The sequence below is a fragment of the Neoarius graeffei genome, chromosome 3 (assembly GCF_027579695.1).
Source record: "Neoarius graeffei isolate fNeoGra1 chromosome 3, fNeoGra1.pri, whole genome shotgun sequence".
Taxonomy (NCBI): Eukaryota; Metazoa; Chordata; class Actinopteri; order Siluriformes; family Ariidae; genus Neoarius; species Neoarius graeffei.
Window position 1 is genome coordinate 57,357,012 of NC_083571.1, and position 17,669 is coordinate 57,374,680.

Below are 17,669 nucleotides of genomic sequence, written 5' to 3' on the forward strand. Positions count from 1 at the left end.
TAGATGGGTTGCATTGGTGTACAGCAATCTTCAAGTTATACCACAGATTCTCAATTGGATTGAGGTCTGGGCTTTGATTAGGTCATTCCAAGACATTTAAATGTTTCCCTTTAAACCACTCCAGTGTAGCTTTAGCAGTATGTTTAGGGTCATTGTCCTGCTGGAACGTGAACCTTCGTCCCAGTCTCAGACTTCTGGCTGACTCAAACAGGTTTTCCTCCAGAATTGCCCTGTATTTAGTGCCATCCATCTTTCCTTCAGTCCTGACCAGCTTTCCTGTCCCTGCAGTTGAAAAACATCCCCACAGCATGATGCTGCCACCACCATGCTTCACTGTAGGAATGATGTTCTCAGGGTGTTGGGTTTGCGCCACACATGGCATTTCCCATGATGACCAAAAAGTTAAATTTTAGTCTCATTTGACCAAAGAATCTTCTTCCATGTGTTTGGGGAGTCTGCCACATGCTGTTGGGCAAACTCCAAACGTGTTTTCTTCAGCAATGGCTTTTTTTCTGCCCACTCTTCCATAAAGCCCCGCTCTGTGGAGTGTACGGCTTAAAGTGGTCCTTTGTACAGATGCTTCCATCTCCACTGTGGATCTTTGCAGCTCCGTCAGTGTTATCTTTGGTGTCTTTGTTGCATCTCTGATTAATGCCCTCCTTGCCCACTCTGAGAGTTTTGGTGGGCGGCCTTCTCTTGTCAGATTTGTAGTGGTGACATATTCTTTCCGTTTTGCTGTAATGGATTTAATGGTGCTCTGTGGGATATTCAAAGTTTGGGATGTTTTTTATAACCCAACCCTGATCTATACTTCTCCACAACTTTGTCTCTGACCTGTTTGGAGGCTGCTTGGTTTTCATGTTGCTTGCTTAGTAGTGCTGCAGAGTCAGGGTCCTTCCAGAACAGGTTGATTTATACAGACATCATGTGACAGATCATGTGACACTTTGATTGCACACAGGTGGATCTTCATCAACTAATTATGTGACTTATGAAGTGAATTGGTTGGAGCAGCTCTTATTTAGGGGTTTCATACAAAAGAGAGTGAATACCTATGCACACTCCAGATTTCTGTTTTTTTTTTTCACCTTAATCATTGTTTGTGTTACAATAAAAAACACAATGTGCACCTTTAAAGTGGCAGGCATGTTGTGTAAATCAAATGGTGCTAACCCCCCCAAAATCCATTTTAATTCCAGCTTGTAATGCAACAAAACAGGACAAACTCCAAGGGGGGATGAATATCTTTGCAAGACACCGTATGTACCTTAGAAGCATTAAATCTACACTATTTCCATGTTTTTAAGTGAAATATACATATTAAAGGTACAAAGACGTACTACCCCATTTTTGACTTCCCTGATGACAAGGAGAGGCAGAGTTTGTCATATTACTTATTTAGTTACTTCCAGAGTTTTTTTCTTTATACATGACTGTATGAGATGATATGAATAAAGCTGTGTGATATTTCTGAGAAATGGAGTTTTTGGTGTGCTCCTATGAAATACAGAATGTGATGCTCCTATAAATCTCTGTAAGCGTTGAAAAAAGAAATTATTAAGTCAGGATTTGTGTAGTAGTGTTGGTTTAAATGCTGAAAGCCTAGAGTTGGCATCCACCTGTTTGTCGAGAATGCTACTTATTTTTATTCTGGGTGGCATCTTAGAAGAACTGAACAAGTTTGTCATAACTAATTAACTCTCTCTCTCTCTCTCTCTCTCTCTCTCTCTGTTATAGGTGATTCATCCCAAGTGGGTAAGTCAACTCATCTTTTTTTAATCCCTTTCTTTTTTAATCGCTTTTTGCAACATCACACTGAGATTCTGAAGGTCGTATTCTTGGCATTGATGTTGATCCAAGTCGACACACGTTGCAATGATTGCGGTGTTTACACATCACACACACACACACACACACACACACACACACACTTAATCAGTTGCCTCCATACCAGACCCAAACCTTCAGATTAAAATTGTACCCCAACAAGACAAGTTTATATGTATAATTATTATAAATACACACTTTTTTTCCTTCTTCCTTTTTTTTTAATAAACACACAGCCTTGGGTTGAAGCCTTAATCTGAAATATTTCAGATGATAATTTTTGGGTTGACTGCAGCACAAAAACACAGATGATAGTGTTTGGTTTTGTTGCTTTTGCCATCAAACTTCAAAATCTCCAGACCCCAGACATACAAATTAACAAGCAAGCAAAAAATCAATCACTGGAAAAAAAAAATCAAACAGTAATAACAATGATAAATACTACGACAACTACTACTACTACTACTACTACTACTAATAATAATAATAATAATAATCGTAGGATGAAAAAGAGGAAATATTGCTCCAAGCAGCGATGAGGGGGTCAAACATGACTGCAGGGCATAGTTGCCATGGAAACTACATGCCATTTTGTCAGGGGCATAGCTTTATGCACTCACAGCAAGTTTCATGCCAATTGGCCAACATATTTGCTCACTTCCTGTTTGGCGGAGTTACTGCCGATTTCAGTATGCTGTAACAGAGTTTTTTGGGGAAAAAAAAACAACTGTCTGGTAATATTCATGAGACTTTGTCTAAAGATCATCAGCGCCAAATTTGTTGAAGATTGGACATTTGTTGCCTGTCAAAAAATTTGCATGTATCAAGTTTCGTGTTGATACATCAAAGCGTTGCTGAGATATGACTTATTTTCCTGTTTGGTAGTTTCACCACCAAATTTGATTGGCTGTAAAGGGTGAACATTTTGGCAACTTGAAAAGACAACAAATAACTGATGCCATGCTGTGTGTTAAACTCTGTTTGATCCATGGAATCCAGTGTTACCTTATTTTTGAAAATCAGGCATATGATTCAAAAGTCACATGCATACATGCACCTTCAAATTTGACCCATTGGTGGTGCTAGAGCACTTGAGGTGCAATCATGAACCTTGGTGAAAAGAATCAGGGGACTTTCTCCAATCAGTGTGCCAAAACTTTTTACCATACGGTTCTATGGGCTGCTATAGGCAACTTAATCAGAAGAAGAAGAAGAAGATGATGATGATGATTGATAATAAGAAAGGGCAGAAACACAATGGGTCCCTATGTAGCTTCACTGCTTGGCCCCCAGTAATCATACCTATTTATGTATATAACACCTGAAAAAATTCATGGCAAAACAAAAATGTGTCAAAATAATAAGCAAACAAGCATAAATTAGATGCAACACATAGATGAACGAGAAGGGCACTTGGTAGAGTGTATAAATCCACCAAGCCACATATTATCAACCTCAAAATCTAAAAATCACTTGAACCTAGGATGATACTAAAGCTGTACACTGAATTTCATCCAAATACGTTCACTACTTTTTGACTTGTATTGGGAACAGACAAAAAGATCCTGGATCCACATACAAATCTGTATTTGCATCAAAATCGAATTAATTATTCCTTGGCCCATGGCTCACCTTTCCACCAAATTTCATAAAAATTCATTCACTACTTTTTGAGTTATGTTCGGAAACAAATGGAGGTGAAAACAAATAAACAGAGTAAACATACAGGAAGTAAGACATCAATTTCCAATGCAAATAAACTGTTCGGATAAAATGTGAGACAAAGAAGAGAATTTTTGCAAAAGGAGCTATAGTGTTAACACTGGCACCTGATGAAATCGAAAACATGATAAAGTAAAGTGTTATTACTGTATCTCTTAATTCTCTTGAGTATCAGTGAGGAGAATCACAAAAACAAACAAAAAAAACAAAAAAAAAAAACCACCACTGTTGAAGCTGATGTGGATTCTCTTCTCTTTTTTTTTTCCCCTGATAGCTGGATTTCAAATGTGAAGCTGTTTCCTAAAGTAATTCACAAACTCCACTGAGCTGTCTCCCAGCAACAGTTTTAAGAGCTAGTGGTGGAGACTCGGGGTCACAGAGTTCCTCCACTTATCACCAGAATACAGAGAGCACAATTTCAAATGACAGGGATTAAGCAAATGAGAGGGATCAAGCAATTTTCCTCTTCTTTCCCTTTTACCGTCTGTTCTATTCTTGTGAACATTGTGCTTTCTTTTTGGCTTTATTCCAGTTCTTCCAATGTTTTTTTTTTTTTGTAGGACAAAATGTTTTTGGTTAATACAAGTAGACAAAGTGCGAGACTCCATAAAGTATACATTAGGTATGTGATAGCAGGCTGCTGGTTCAGCAGGTACCAGCCTGAGCATAAAGCCTTACCAGGGATTTATCAGGTACACAAAGGTGATGTGATCTACATCTAAAGCTGCTTACTATAGAGGCTTAGAAAAGAGAGTGCTTTTTGAAAGATACTTTGGAAAGGGAGGAGTGTTGCCGTTGCTCTTTGAACTAAAATATCGAACTACCCACTTACCCACCTTCACAGAGATGAGTTCATAGCGATACTTGAAGTTGAGTCATAGTAAGTATTGGTTAACTAACTCTGTGAGCATGTTATGTCATTTTCAATGTCAAGTAAAGTGTTGACGGTTATACAGTACATAATGACCAAATAAACAAAACATTACATAGCATAAAAATAGCACTACATTATATAATAATATTACAGTAAAATGCATAAGACAACAAATATCAAATGTTATTCAATGTAAGACTAGACAGGCACTCAGAAAGCACAAATCTCCCAAGGACAATAGTCAAAATCTGTAATCGTAATCACTTTATATATCTAGATGTATTTCCAAAATTACTCAAATTATGTGCCTGCATGTGTATCCCAGAGGATTACTGGCACCCGTGGATGTGGATTGCGATATTAAGTCACCATATTTCTACATTGGCTATGTTTTGTCGCAAGTGATGTTTCCTGCCATCTACTGGATTTTAAGATGTATGGCAAATACCGCATATTGCAACATTCTCAAAAATGAAACTAAATTCATAGATGTGTCCTGTGACTCAGATCCACTCCAAAACTGAATGAGTTCTTTCTTGGCCCATGCTACACCCTGCCACCAAGTTTCATGGAAACTGGTAGGGTTTACGCAATCCTGCTGAGAAGACAGATAGATAGACAAATAAACCACACTGAAAACCTAACCTCCTTGAAGCTAAATATGATATATTTATCATATCATATGTCCTTTCATGGCATAGCACACATTATAAACATAATGTCATCGTGTGATGATCTATAGTGGTGCTTCAAAATTTGTGAACCCTTTAGAATTTTCTATATTTCTGCATAAATATGACCTAAAACAACATCAGATTTTCACACAAGTCCTAAAAGTAGATAAAGAGAACCCAGTTAAACAAATGAGATAAAAATATTATACTCGGTCATTTATTTATTGAGGAAAATGATCCAATATTACATATCTGTGAATGGCAAAAGTATGTGAACCTCTAGGATTAGCAGGTAATTTGAAGGTGAAATTAGAGTCAGGTGTTTTCAATCAATGGGATGACAATCAGGTGTGAGTGGGCACCCTGTTTTATTTAAAGAACAGGGATCTATCAAAGTCTGATCTTCACAGCACATGTTTGTGGAAGTGTACTGTATCATGGCACGAACAAAAGAAATTTATGAGGACCTCAGAAAAAGCGTTGTTGATGCTCATCAGGCTGGGAAAGGTTACAAAACCATCTCTAAAGCTTTTGGACTCCACCAATCCACAGTAACAGATTGTGTGCAAATGGAGGAAATTCAAGACCATTGTTACCCTCCCCAGGAGTGGTCGACCAACAAAGATCACTCCAAAAGCAAGGTGTGTAATAGTCGGCAAGGTCACAAAGGACCCCAGGGTAACTTCTAAGTAACCGAAGGCCTCTCTCACATTGGCTAATGTTAATGTTCATGAGTCCACCATCAGGAGAACACTGAACAACAATGGTGTGCATGGCAGGGTTGCAAGGAGAAAGCCACTGCTCTCCAAAAAGAACATTGCTGCTCGTCTGCAGTTTGCTAAAGATCATGTGGACAAGCCAGAAGCCTATTGGAAAAATGTTTTGTGGACAGATGAGACCAAAATAGAACTTTTTGATTTAAATGAGAATTATGTTTGGAGAAAGGAAAACACTGCATTCGAGCATAAGAACCTTATCCCATCTGTGAAACATGGTGGTGGTAGTATCATGCTATGGGCCTGTTTTGCTGCATCTGGGCCAGGACGGCTTGCCATCATTGATGGAACAATGAATTCTGAATTATACCAGCAAATTCTCAAGGAAAATGTCAGGACATCTGTCCATGAACTGAATCTCAAGAGAAGGTGGGTCATGCAGCAAGACAACGACCCGAAGCGCACAAGTCATTCTACCAAAGAATGGTTAAAGAAGAATAAAGTTATTGTTTTGGAATGGCCAAGTCAAAGTCCTGACCTTAATCCAATCTAAATGTTGTGGAAAGACCTGAAGCAAGCAGTTCATGTGAGGAAACCCACCAACATCCCCAGAGTTGAAGCTGTTCTGTATGGAGGAATGGGCTAAAATTCCTCCAAGCCGGTGTGCAGGACTGATCAACAGTTACCAGAAGTGTTTAGTTGCAGTTACTGCTGCAGAAGGGGGTCACACCAGATACTGAAACCAAAGGTTCTCATACTTTTGACACTCACAGATATGTAATATTGGATCATTTTCCTCAATAAATAAATGACCAAGTATAATATTTTTGTCTCATTTGTTTAACTGGGTTCTCTTTTTCTACTTTTAGGACTTGTGTCCTAAAACCTAACATCTGATGATGTTTTAGGTCATATTTATGCATTAATATAGAACATTCTAAAGGGTTCACAAACTTTCAAGCACCAATGTAAACTGTGGGGAAAACGTCATGACATGAAATGATGATGATGATAATAACAAACATGCAGATCCACTGTGGTGACCCCGAATGAGAGCAACCGTAAGAAGAAGAATAAACATCATGCAGTGTTGCACAAAGCAGCAAAGTAATATATAGAGGATATTACATGGTTGCCTGAAGATATGAAGTTTATCGTCAAGTGGTGAATGTATATATTTACGAGTGAGTAAAACAAACGAGTGAAAATATCTTCAATATGAGAAGATAAAGTTCATATCTTTGCACCACTGTGCAATGTTCTTTATATTCTATGGACACTTACCAAAAAAAAAAAAGCAGGTTAATCTAAATTTTGAACCGTTTCACCCTTTGGACATCGCACGTCCAGTCAGTGGGAAAACACTGGGAGTGACGTCATCAGAGTGAAATATCAGGAATTATTATAGATATGGGCCACGTTTTTCCATGGAATAAAAATATGTATTTTATTCCCTTCGAGTGGGTTTATTGATGGCATGCAATATCATTATCATATTGTTTATCCTCCATGTATTATGCCACTCTCCCCAATGGGGAATGAGCGTGCAATATTGTTATAATATTGCATGTTGTCAAGACAACACAACATGACATGTCAGGGCTCATGCAAAGATCCAACGACAAAACTTTGCTGCTGTATGTGTGCAATCATTTCTTTGTCGGCTGGGAGAGAGAGGAGACAGGGTTAATTCAGTGCTCGGTTTAAGCACATAATAAATAAACTGAAAACTGAAACTAAAGACATGCTGAACACCCGAAAGGCGACCAAAACTTCATTATATATTCTTCATGCATATTTACAAGAGAAAAACATACCAACGGACATTGAAAAGCTGGAAAAGAGAGCAATAACAGAAATATTGCTAAAGTTCTCCTTGGAGGTGAGGAAAAGTTATGGAGACTTTTACAAGAGGACTTCACTCGTGGACTTCACTCAGCAAAGCCCTTTTGTTTTGAACAACTGCAATGTAACAATTAACTATGACTAAAAGTAACTTTGAACTTGAACTGTCAACCTGGATATAGCTTGTATATAAGTTGGGTTGTTCAGGCTTTTTGGACTTGTACCATTTTTATTGTTAGAACTTTGACTTTGTACATGGACATTGGATTGACAGAACATTGAATTACATTCAATCAAAATCAGCATTCAATATTGGTATTGAATGTTCTTAACTTTTTGTAAAATCTATAGTTGTTCCCTTGAATGCATAATAATAATAATAATAATAATAATAATAATAATGGCTTTTTTGTGGTCTGTCAGATATATTCCATTCAGCTACACGTCTTTGACTCATTCAGTATCATGCTAACTGAATGGAATATATCTGATATACCACTCAACCCCAGCCAATATTATTTAAACATTGCATAGCATGACATGGCATCATAAACAACATATAACATTAGGCAGGTTTCCATTGCAGTTTTGCACAAAATACAAGCAATTTTGTAAAGAAGTTGGTAAAATACAATTGTGAGCAGTTTGTGATTCCACTGAGTGATGATGTGCAGTTAGAGCTGGGTTTTTCTCCTCTTATGATCGCCATTCCAAATAAACATGGTGATGGAGCTCCAAGACTTGATAAGTATTGTCATGGTTACTTTGATTGCATCATCCAGCGCAATAGCCGTGGCTTAAAGGTAGACTGTCTTTCAGATTTTTCAAGTGTAGGTCATAAAAATAATTTTCCCCAACACCCAATTATTTTGTTTAGTAGATCGAAAGCTACTGAATTAAAATCACTCTTTTCCAATTTTATTCATTTCTTTTTTTTCATAGAATAATTAATGAATTGTCTGCTATTTTTCCCTGCTTCACCTTGACCCAATTCAAGATACTATGTCATGCATCATGTGGTGGGCTTTCCCCATTCACGCAAGGCATTGTGGGATACAAACTTGAAACAGGAGAGTAAAATGGAGGACATGAATGAAACGTGAAAGACCGACTACAGTAACAGAAAGTGAAAAGAAAAGATGTTATGTTGCAAAAGAAAGGAAATGCAGGACCAAACTAATAAATATTGGCGGTCAGCGAGCACCTCGGTGTGATCAGCTGTTCGTTTAGCGACAGAATGATGTAACTGTCAGTGCACAGTCAAGGTAAACCTGTAGATGGCAGTAATGCAACACTGGATGCCAGCTGCTATAAAACCCAAAATAAGAAGCAGGTAAATCTGTGCATGCACACATGGACTTCCTCTGTCTGCTTGACTGTGTGAAGTGAGTGATTTCATGCACATTATTTGCTTGGGAATCCCCTCAAATTAAATAACTTCCCAGCCAGAGAATGGCCTGGTTTTTTTTTCTTTTTTTTGAGATATTGCAGAAATAAACATATATCATCATGACCAAATTTCAGAGGGAACTGAATTTCACCGATTTTATGAAATCGAAAGGCCATCTAGCTTTAAATGTGAAAACCATGTTTTCATTTCAATTTTGTGAAAAATTGCTTCCTTTAATCATGCAGAAAAAACACTTCATGAAAGCTTGTAAATCCATCCATCCATCCATCTTCTACCGCTTATCCGGATCCAGGTAGCAGCCTAAGTAGAGCAGCCCAGACTTCCTTCTCCCCGGCCACCTCCACCACCTCTTCCGGGGGAATAGTGAGGCGTTCCCAGGCCATCCGAGAGATGTAATCTCTCCAGCATGTCCCAGGTCTGCCCCAGGGTCTCCTCCCGGTGGGGCATGCCCAGAAAACCTCCCTTGGGAGGCGTCCAGGGGGCATCCTAACAAGGTGCCCGAACCACCTCAACTCACTCCTTTCAATGTGGAGGAGCAGCGGTTCTCCTCTGAGTCTCTCCCGAATGACCAAGCTTCTCACCCTGTCTCTAAGGGAGAGCCCAGCCACCCTGCAGAGAAAACTCATTTCTACCGCTTGTATCCGCAATCTCATTCTTTCGGTCACTACCCATAGCTTGTGACCATAGGTGAGAGTGGGAATGTAGATGGACCAGTAAATTGAGAGCTTTGCCTTTTGGCTCAGCTCTCTCTTTACCACAACAGACCGGTTTAGCGTCTGCATCACTGCTGATGCTGCCCCGATCCGTCTGTCCAAGTCCCGCTCCCCCTTACCCTCACTTGTGAACAAAACTCCGAGATACTTAAACTCCTCCACTTTAGGTAGCAACTCCCCCCAGACCCAGAGTAGGCACTCCACCTATTTCCGGCTGAGCGCCATGGCCACAAACTTGAAGGTGCTGATCCTCATCCTAGCCGCTTCGCACTCGGCTGCAAAAGTTGTAAATCTTTTTTTTTTCATTTTTTAGTTCACAATTTCAAATTGCGCATTCAGTACACCGTCATCAGCAACCAGAGGAGCCTGTTCAGTGACAGAATGCTCCTTCCCAAGTGCAGGACGAACAGACTCAAAAACTCCTTTGTCCCTCACGCCATCAGACTGTACAACTCCTCTCTGGGGGGGAGGAGGGGGAATAGGAGGACAGAGGACAGGAAGGAGCAGTAGCCTAGCCTAACAATAAGCAATACCGGACAATGTGCAATATAAAGTGCAATATCTTTCCTGCTTCCCCCCACGCACACACACACACTTACCCTAACCCCACTTCTCTCCCCTTTCAAACTCCCCCCTTCCTCTCTTCCCCATATCTTATTCTTTTGTATTTGTATATGTAAATACTTAATTTATTTTAATTTATCTAGAAGTTTTCTTAATTTCTTTTCTCTGTTTATCTGTAATGATGCTGCTGGAATCTTAATTTTCCTGAGGGAACCCGCCCAAAGGGATCAATAAAGTTTTATCTAATCTAATCTAATCTAATCTAATCTAATCTAATCTAATCTAATCTAATCTAATCTAATCTAATCTAATCTAATCTAATCTAATCTAAGTAGGTTAATGGAAACCTGCCTACTGTGACAGGACATAACAAACAGGATAAATGTAATGTTACAGAGTAATAAGATAATATATTGTGCCAGGTTGTGACATATGACTTAGTAACATAATAAACGTGATGTTACACGGTACAATATCATATGTCATAACATATGAGCAACATGAAACAGAGTAATAGTTTTATATATTGGAAAATATCATGACATGGCAACATTACAACTATGCGTGATAATGCAGTAAAATAACATTACACAGTGCAATGACATATTATTATTATTATTATTATTATTATTATTATTATTATTATTATTATCTATTTTAAAATGCCATGACAGGACATAACATGACAATAAGCATCATGAACAAAATTTTACAAACTGTAATAATGTATGTAACATTATGGTAACATGTTGTGTCATGACAAACGTCATGTTGGCACACAGCATAATATACTATAATAAGGGATCATGACATGATAAACATCATGAATGTAATTATACACAATGTAATGTTATGTAAAATTGCATGCCATGGCATAGTCCATGTTATATTTGACTGCTACATTTTGGATTAAATAGTTTGTCAAAATGTGAAGGATGACATTTGTGAGACCGCCTGGCATGATATGAGCTTTTAATAATGAAACTGGTGACAATTTTTTATTTATTGGAGTCACCTTGTAGATGAACTCAGGAAAGCGGCGCAGATGTGAGGCAGAAGACTTGTTAAAGCATGGGAGTGTGTGTGTGTGTGTGTGTGTGTGTGTGAGTGTAAGATGAAGCATGTGCCAATTTTATATCCTACAAGATTTTATAATTAATTGGTCACAGCAGACATGGGAATGGAAAAGTATGTTTTTATGATCGTGTTTAAATGAGTTTTCAATTTATCGATTTATGGAATATCAAAGGGAATCGATGAGATTATTAGACTAGTTCCCAGAACTCTACGGAAGATCAGAATGTCCACTTAAAGCATACATGCAGAACCATGGCCTCACTTTCGTTTATAAATGCCTTGAGACCTCAAGAATGGCACAGGAATAGTTTTAAGCGTTAACAATAAATCTAATATAGTAACTTTTATGATTAAAGTGATTCATATGGGTAGCGGTCTGAGTGAAGGGCCTTGACGTCCATAACGTCACAGCAGGAAGTCTATCGTTCTCATCGCCATTTCCGCTATACTAAAACACAGAGCTGACTGCAACGCCGATCCTCCATTTTGAGCTAATTTATCGCCATGCCATGTAGATGTGTTGCTGCACTAGCCAGCAACATGCATTCATGGCCCAAGAATGTTCAAACTACAAAGATTTGGACGCGTTTTGCGAGAAGTTCACAGGCGCATTGGGCACCTATGAAGTGGTCTCTGCTCTGCACATTTTACTGAGGACTCATACAAAACCTCTGATCTGTTGAGGAGCGTTGGCTATAAGCCCGTATTGAAAGAGGGTGCAGTACCAACAATTAAAGGAAAAGAAAACTACAAGAAAAGGAAAGTATTTATTTTATTTATTTTATTTTTTTTAAAGCAAAGTTCAGTTGCACTAGTCGTCCTGGAATGAGCCGAGGGTTGTTGCTAAAACCTGGGATGGAACGGGACGTGACATATCATTCAGGCAGTGACCTCCCCGCGGTTGTTGCTAAAACCAGTGACGTCCCTTCCCGTCCCGGGTTTTAGCAATTGCCTGAGCTGAGCAGTAATGGCGAAGTATTCAGTATGGACAAACTAGAGAATGAGTGGAGCAGCCGTCTGATTTCTAAACTGGATTTTGCTGCCGTCTCACCCTTACGTGGAAGAAGCGAATGAACGGAGAACTGAATGAACAACTGAAAGCCAGATTGTTTCAAAACAATCGGCCACAAGGTCGGCCTTCAAGAAGCGAGAACACAGACGGGTAAGCTCCGACTCTCATTTGGATAAAAAAAACAATAAAAACAACATGTTGTTTACCTGCATTTAGATGAATACATTTAACTTGTATTGTGTGTTTATCAGTATAAGATGATTTAATTTGCTTCAGAATGTGATTGTCTCAGTTCATCTGATTATTTAATTAGCCTTTTACGTTTTATCAGTGAAAATGCATGCATGTACATGTATGTTGCATAAGTTATAACACCTATCCTGTTTTAATGAGGGTCAACCCACAATCATCTCATCTCATCTCATTATCTCTAGCCGCTTTATCCTTCTACAGGGTCGCAGGCAAGCTGGAGCCTATCCCAGCTGACTACGGGCGAAAGGCGGGGTACACCCTGGACAAGTCGCCAGGTCATCACAGGGCTGACACATAGACACAGACAACCATTCACACTCACATTCACACCTACGGTCAATTTAGAGTCACCAGTTAACCTAACCTGCATGTCTTTGGACTGTGGGGGAAACCGGAGCACCCGGAGGAAACCCACGCGGACACAGGGAGAACATGCAAACTCCACACAGAAAGGCCCTCGCCGGCCCCGGGGCTCGAACCCAGGACCTTCTTGCTGTGAGGCGACAGCGCTAACCACTACACCACCGTGCCGCCCAACCCACAATCAATGAAGTCAAATCAGTCTTAGTTGAGCAAGTCGGTAACGGGATTTCTTACTTTCACCATAAATTTTTATTGATATGACTTTGGTCTAAAGCTGTAAAAGGCCTCGGCTTTAAAACTGGTTACCGCAGTGACGTCACGCACTCAGGGCTGGCTGGCTCAGCGGGGCAGCTTGAATGCCAACTTTGCAGTCGATTTTAACACTCAAAAATATATATTTTATTCCCATTTATGCAGCATACAAGAGTCAAAGATGGAGATACTATCCACTCAGAAATGAATTTAAAAATAAAGGTTCTGCGTATCTGCTTTAAGGATTCTTCCACATGCCTGAGAGAGAGAGAGAGAATGAAAATGAAGCATATGATTCATATGCCTCCTCTTTATTTATTTATTTATTTTTTAAATAAACTCTCTCTTCAGCTGGATGAGGGACAGGACTTCATTTTCCGCTTGCTTCAAATCCACTATTTCGCTTTCATGCACGAGGAAAGATAATAGTGAGCAGAGGTAATGCAGTAGCATATGTAATAATTTTAATTTTATTTAACTGATGGCCTCAGGTGGCATGATCATGATAGAAGCACAAGTTTGTAGAAGCAAGAGGATTTTTTTTTAATGCATGACATCACTACGACACATCCTCCCCCATCGGTATAAGGTTCTGTTCCTGTTGACTCACACGCTTAATTATGCTGATCAATGATCAGACAGAAAGACTGAAAGATGGTGGAAAGGGTGCCTTTTTTATCTTGAGGGATTTCATTCTTTGCTGTCTGACATGCAGTACTTCGAAGCTTTTGTTTTTGCTCTCACACATCACCTTTCTATCATTTTTTATCCACTTTCTTCTCTCATTCCTGCTTCTGCTCATGCTTCATCTCTCTCCACTCAGTCTGGCTGTGGTCGTGAAAAAAAAAGCACAGGACTTCTACACACACTCACTGGGGAATGGTTTGGCATTAGTACAAGAGATTAAAAGTACTTAAAATGGTTTAACAGCACTGGGAGCTGATAATGTTTCCTGAATATTAATTATAATTAAACTGCGCTCTGTTACAAACACGTTTATCCACAGTGGACCTGATGAACAACGTGAGCTGAAGTGCAGAAATAAAAGCTACAAGGTGTCTCCCATAACCCGGTACGGAATGTATGAACCGGAACGGGACGGTACATTACAATAACATTACGTTTTATAAATATTCAGGGATTTCATACTTAAAGGAACAGTCCACCGTAATTCCATAATGAATTATGTTCTTCTCTGAATTGAGATGAGCTGATCCGTACCTCTCCGAGCTTTGCGCGACCTCCCAGTCAGTCAGACGCGCTGTTACTCCTGTTAGCAATGTAGCTAGGCTCAGCATGGCCAACGGTATTTTTTGGGGCTGTAGTTAGATGCGACCAAACTCTTCCACGTTTTTCCTGTTTACATAGGTTTATATGACCAGTGACATGAAACAAATTTCAGTTACACAAATTGAAACGTGGCGATTTTCTATGCTATGGAAAGTCCGCACTATAGGATACTTCACTCAGTGAAGGTATCAATGCGCTGTCGAAGCGCGCAGAAGGTGTTAGTACGCCTGTCATTATAGTGCGGACTTTCCATAGCATAGAAAATCGCCACGTTTCAATTTGTGTAACTGAAATTTGTTTCATGTCACTGGTCATATAAACCTATGTAAACAGGAAAAACGTGGAAGAGTTTGGTCGCATCTAACTACAGCCCCAAAAAATACCGTTGGCCATGCTGAGCCTAGCTACATTGCTAACAGGAGTAACAGCGCGTCTGACTGACTGGGAGGTCGTGCAAAGCTCGGAGAGGTACGGATCAGCTCGTCTCAATTCAGAGAAGAACATATTTCATTATGGAAGTACGGTGGACTGTTCCTTTAACATCTTGTACTCATTCTTTGATTATCCAGTATTATTATATCCCGTCCCATTGTATTAACATTATATTCACGATATTTTCAATCAAAACTGATCTAAAAGCCCGGAACTCTAAAAGCCCGGAACTCCAATAATGGAATATACCTCGGCGTGACATCATAAAGAAATCCTGTGTGGTGGAACGAGTGCCATCTCAAGTAAAATGTGGTTTCACATAGATTGTGAAAACGTGGGTCATAAAACAGAAGCACAGATCAAAAAAGATAAGAACTTGAAATGTATACAATGTCAGCTGAAGAAAAAAGGTAGAGGTAGGGGAAGAGGCAAGAAATTGTAAAATAGATTAATAAATAGTAGTTCAGTTATATGTTTTGACAATAAAACAACTAAACAATATATGACGGGACGGGTTCATCTATAAAGGCAGGGTGACTAATGTAAGTGCTGATTAATAAAATGGTGGACAAGACGGATGTCTCTGTGAAACTGGAACAAAAAAGGTAAGATTATACATTATGTAAATAAATGTCACAAAAATGGTATTGCAGGACGGAACACTTATTATACATGGGACAGAACAGCATATAAAAACCCAGAAGGCAAATATAAGAAAATACGTGACAACATTAAAATACGTGATGGGACTGTTCCTTCCCGTTCTGTTCCATACCGGGTTATGGGAGATGTGGGCTACAACAGTAAAGGACACAACAAAAAAAGGCCTTATGTATTTATAAATTGTTTTTGTCTTATGCTGTATGTCTGCCTTTTTTTTCTCCTTTTTTTAATACCCAAAAATTTTCTTGACACAAAACAATATTTACTCCATTTCAACTTTCCACTGAAGTCCCACAAGTTTCAGGGCTCGGTTCTTTCTTCTTTTATCTCAATGCTCTTTCACCATTGTAAACTTTTTCATGTCACTTTCTGCAAAACATCCTTAAAAGTGTGCGTATATTTGCAGAAGAAGATTTAAAACATTGTGTCTGGGATGGTAAAACATCTCATCTATTACAACGTTGTGAACTCTGAATCTCCAAACAACAGAAATGAAGGAGAAAAAAAAATTCACCCACTCACACATTAATGAGAATAAGTACATCAGGAGGTAGCTTGGTAAGTACGTACAAACTGACAAACTAAATAAAATAAATAAATAAAACTAAAAGGGCACTCGGTAGAGTTTATACCTCCACCAAGCCATATATTAGAATATCCAGATGTTTACTAATCTGGGATGTGGATCCATATATGTATATGCTTACTGAATATTTAACAGTTATTCCATAAAATCGAGTTGTATATGAGCTGATAGCCAAAGAGGCACGTAGCGCTGAGTTGGCTATAAGCCATGTACAATGAGATTGAGTGAAATAACTGTTTTATCCCATACACGAATGTATGTACATATGTTGAATTTCCATATATGAAGTATATGTACATAAGAGGTAAAAACATGTACAGTTGTGGTCAGAAGTTTACATACAGTGACATGAATGTCATCTTGGATATGAGTATCATGGCAATATTTAGGCTTTCAGTAATTTCTTTGAACTGTTCTTTTTCTGTGGCAGAATGTACAGCATACATCTTTAATTAAAAAAATAGGATTTGGTGCACAAGTTTTAATTTTCTTTGGGTTTTCTGAAATCAACACATGGTCAAAATTATACAGTGGTGCTTGAAAGTTTGTGCACCCTTTAGAATTTTCTATATTAATACATAAATGTGACCTAAAACATCATCAGATTTCACACAAGTCCTAAAAGTAGATAAAGAGAACCCAGTTAAACAAATGAGACAAAAATATTATGCTTGGTCATTTATTTATTGAGGAAAATTATCCAGTATTACATATCTGTGAGTGTCAAAAGTATTTGAACCTTTGCTTTCAGTATCTGGTGTGACCCCCTTCTGCAGCAATAACTGCAACTAAACGTTTCCGGTAACTGTTGATGAGTCCTGCACACTGGCTTGGAGGAATTTTAGCCCGTTCCTCCGTACAGAACAGCTTCAACTCTGGTATGTTAGTGGGTTTCCTCACATGAACTGCTCGCTTCAGGTCCTTCCACAACATTTCGATTGGATTAAGGTCAGGACTTTGACTTGGCCATTCCAAAACATTAACTTTATTCTTCTTTAACCATTCTTTGGTAGAACAACTTGTGTGCTTCAGGTCATTGTCTTGCTGCATGACCCTCCTTCTCTTGAGAGTCAGTTCATGGACAGATGTCCTGAAATTTTCCTTTAGAATTCGCTGGCATCATTCAGAATTCATTGTTCCATCAATGATGGCAAGTTGTCCTGGCCCAGATTCAGCAAAACAGACCCAAACCATGATACTACCACCACCATGTTTCACAGATGGGATAAGGTTCTTATGCTGGAATGCAGTGTTTTCTTTTCTCCAAAGATAACGCTTTTCATTTAAACCAAAAAGTTCTATTTTGGTCTCATCCGTCCACAAAACATTTTTCCAATAGCCTTCTGGCTTGTCCATGTGATCTTTAGCAAACTGCAGACGAGCAGCAATGTTCTTT

The 17,669-nt window shown here is 38.9% G+C and overlaps 1 protein-coding gene across 2 annotated transcripts in view; it reads left to right on the top strand.

Annotated features, from left to right (window-relative positions):
- The window catches only part of nrxn2b (neurexin 2b), a 1,271,620-nt gene that overhangs the window by 338,907 nt on the left and 915,044 nt on the right, over positions 1-17,669 (top strand). For both annotated transcript variants that reach the window (XM_060917059.1, XM_060917060.1), the window contains exon 4: positions 1,738-1,755. In XM_060917059.1, coding sequence (XP_060773042.1) covers positions 1,738-1,755 — 18 coding nt within the window. The remainder of the gene's footprint in view (positions 1-1,737; positions 1,756-17,669) is intronic.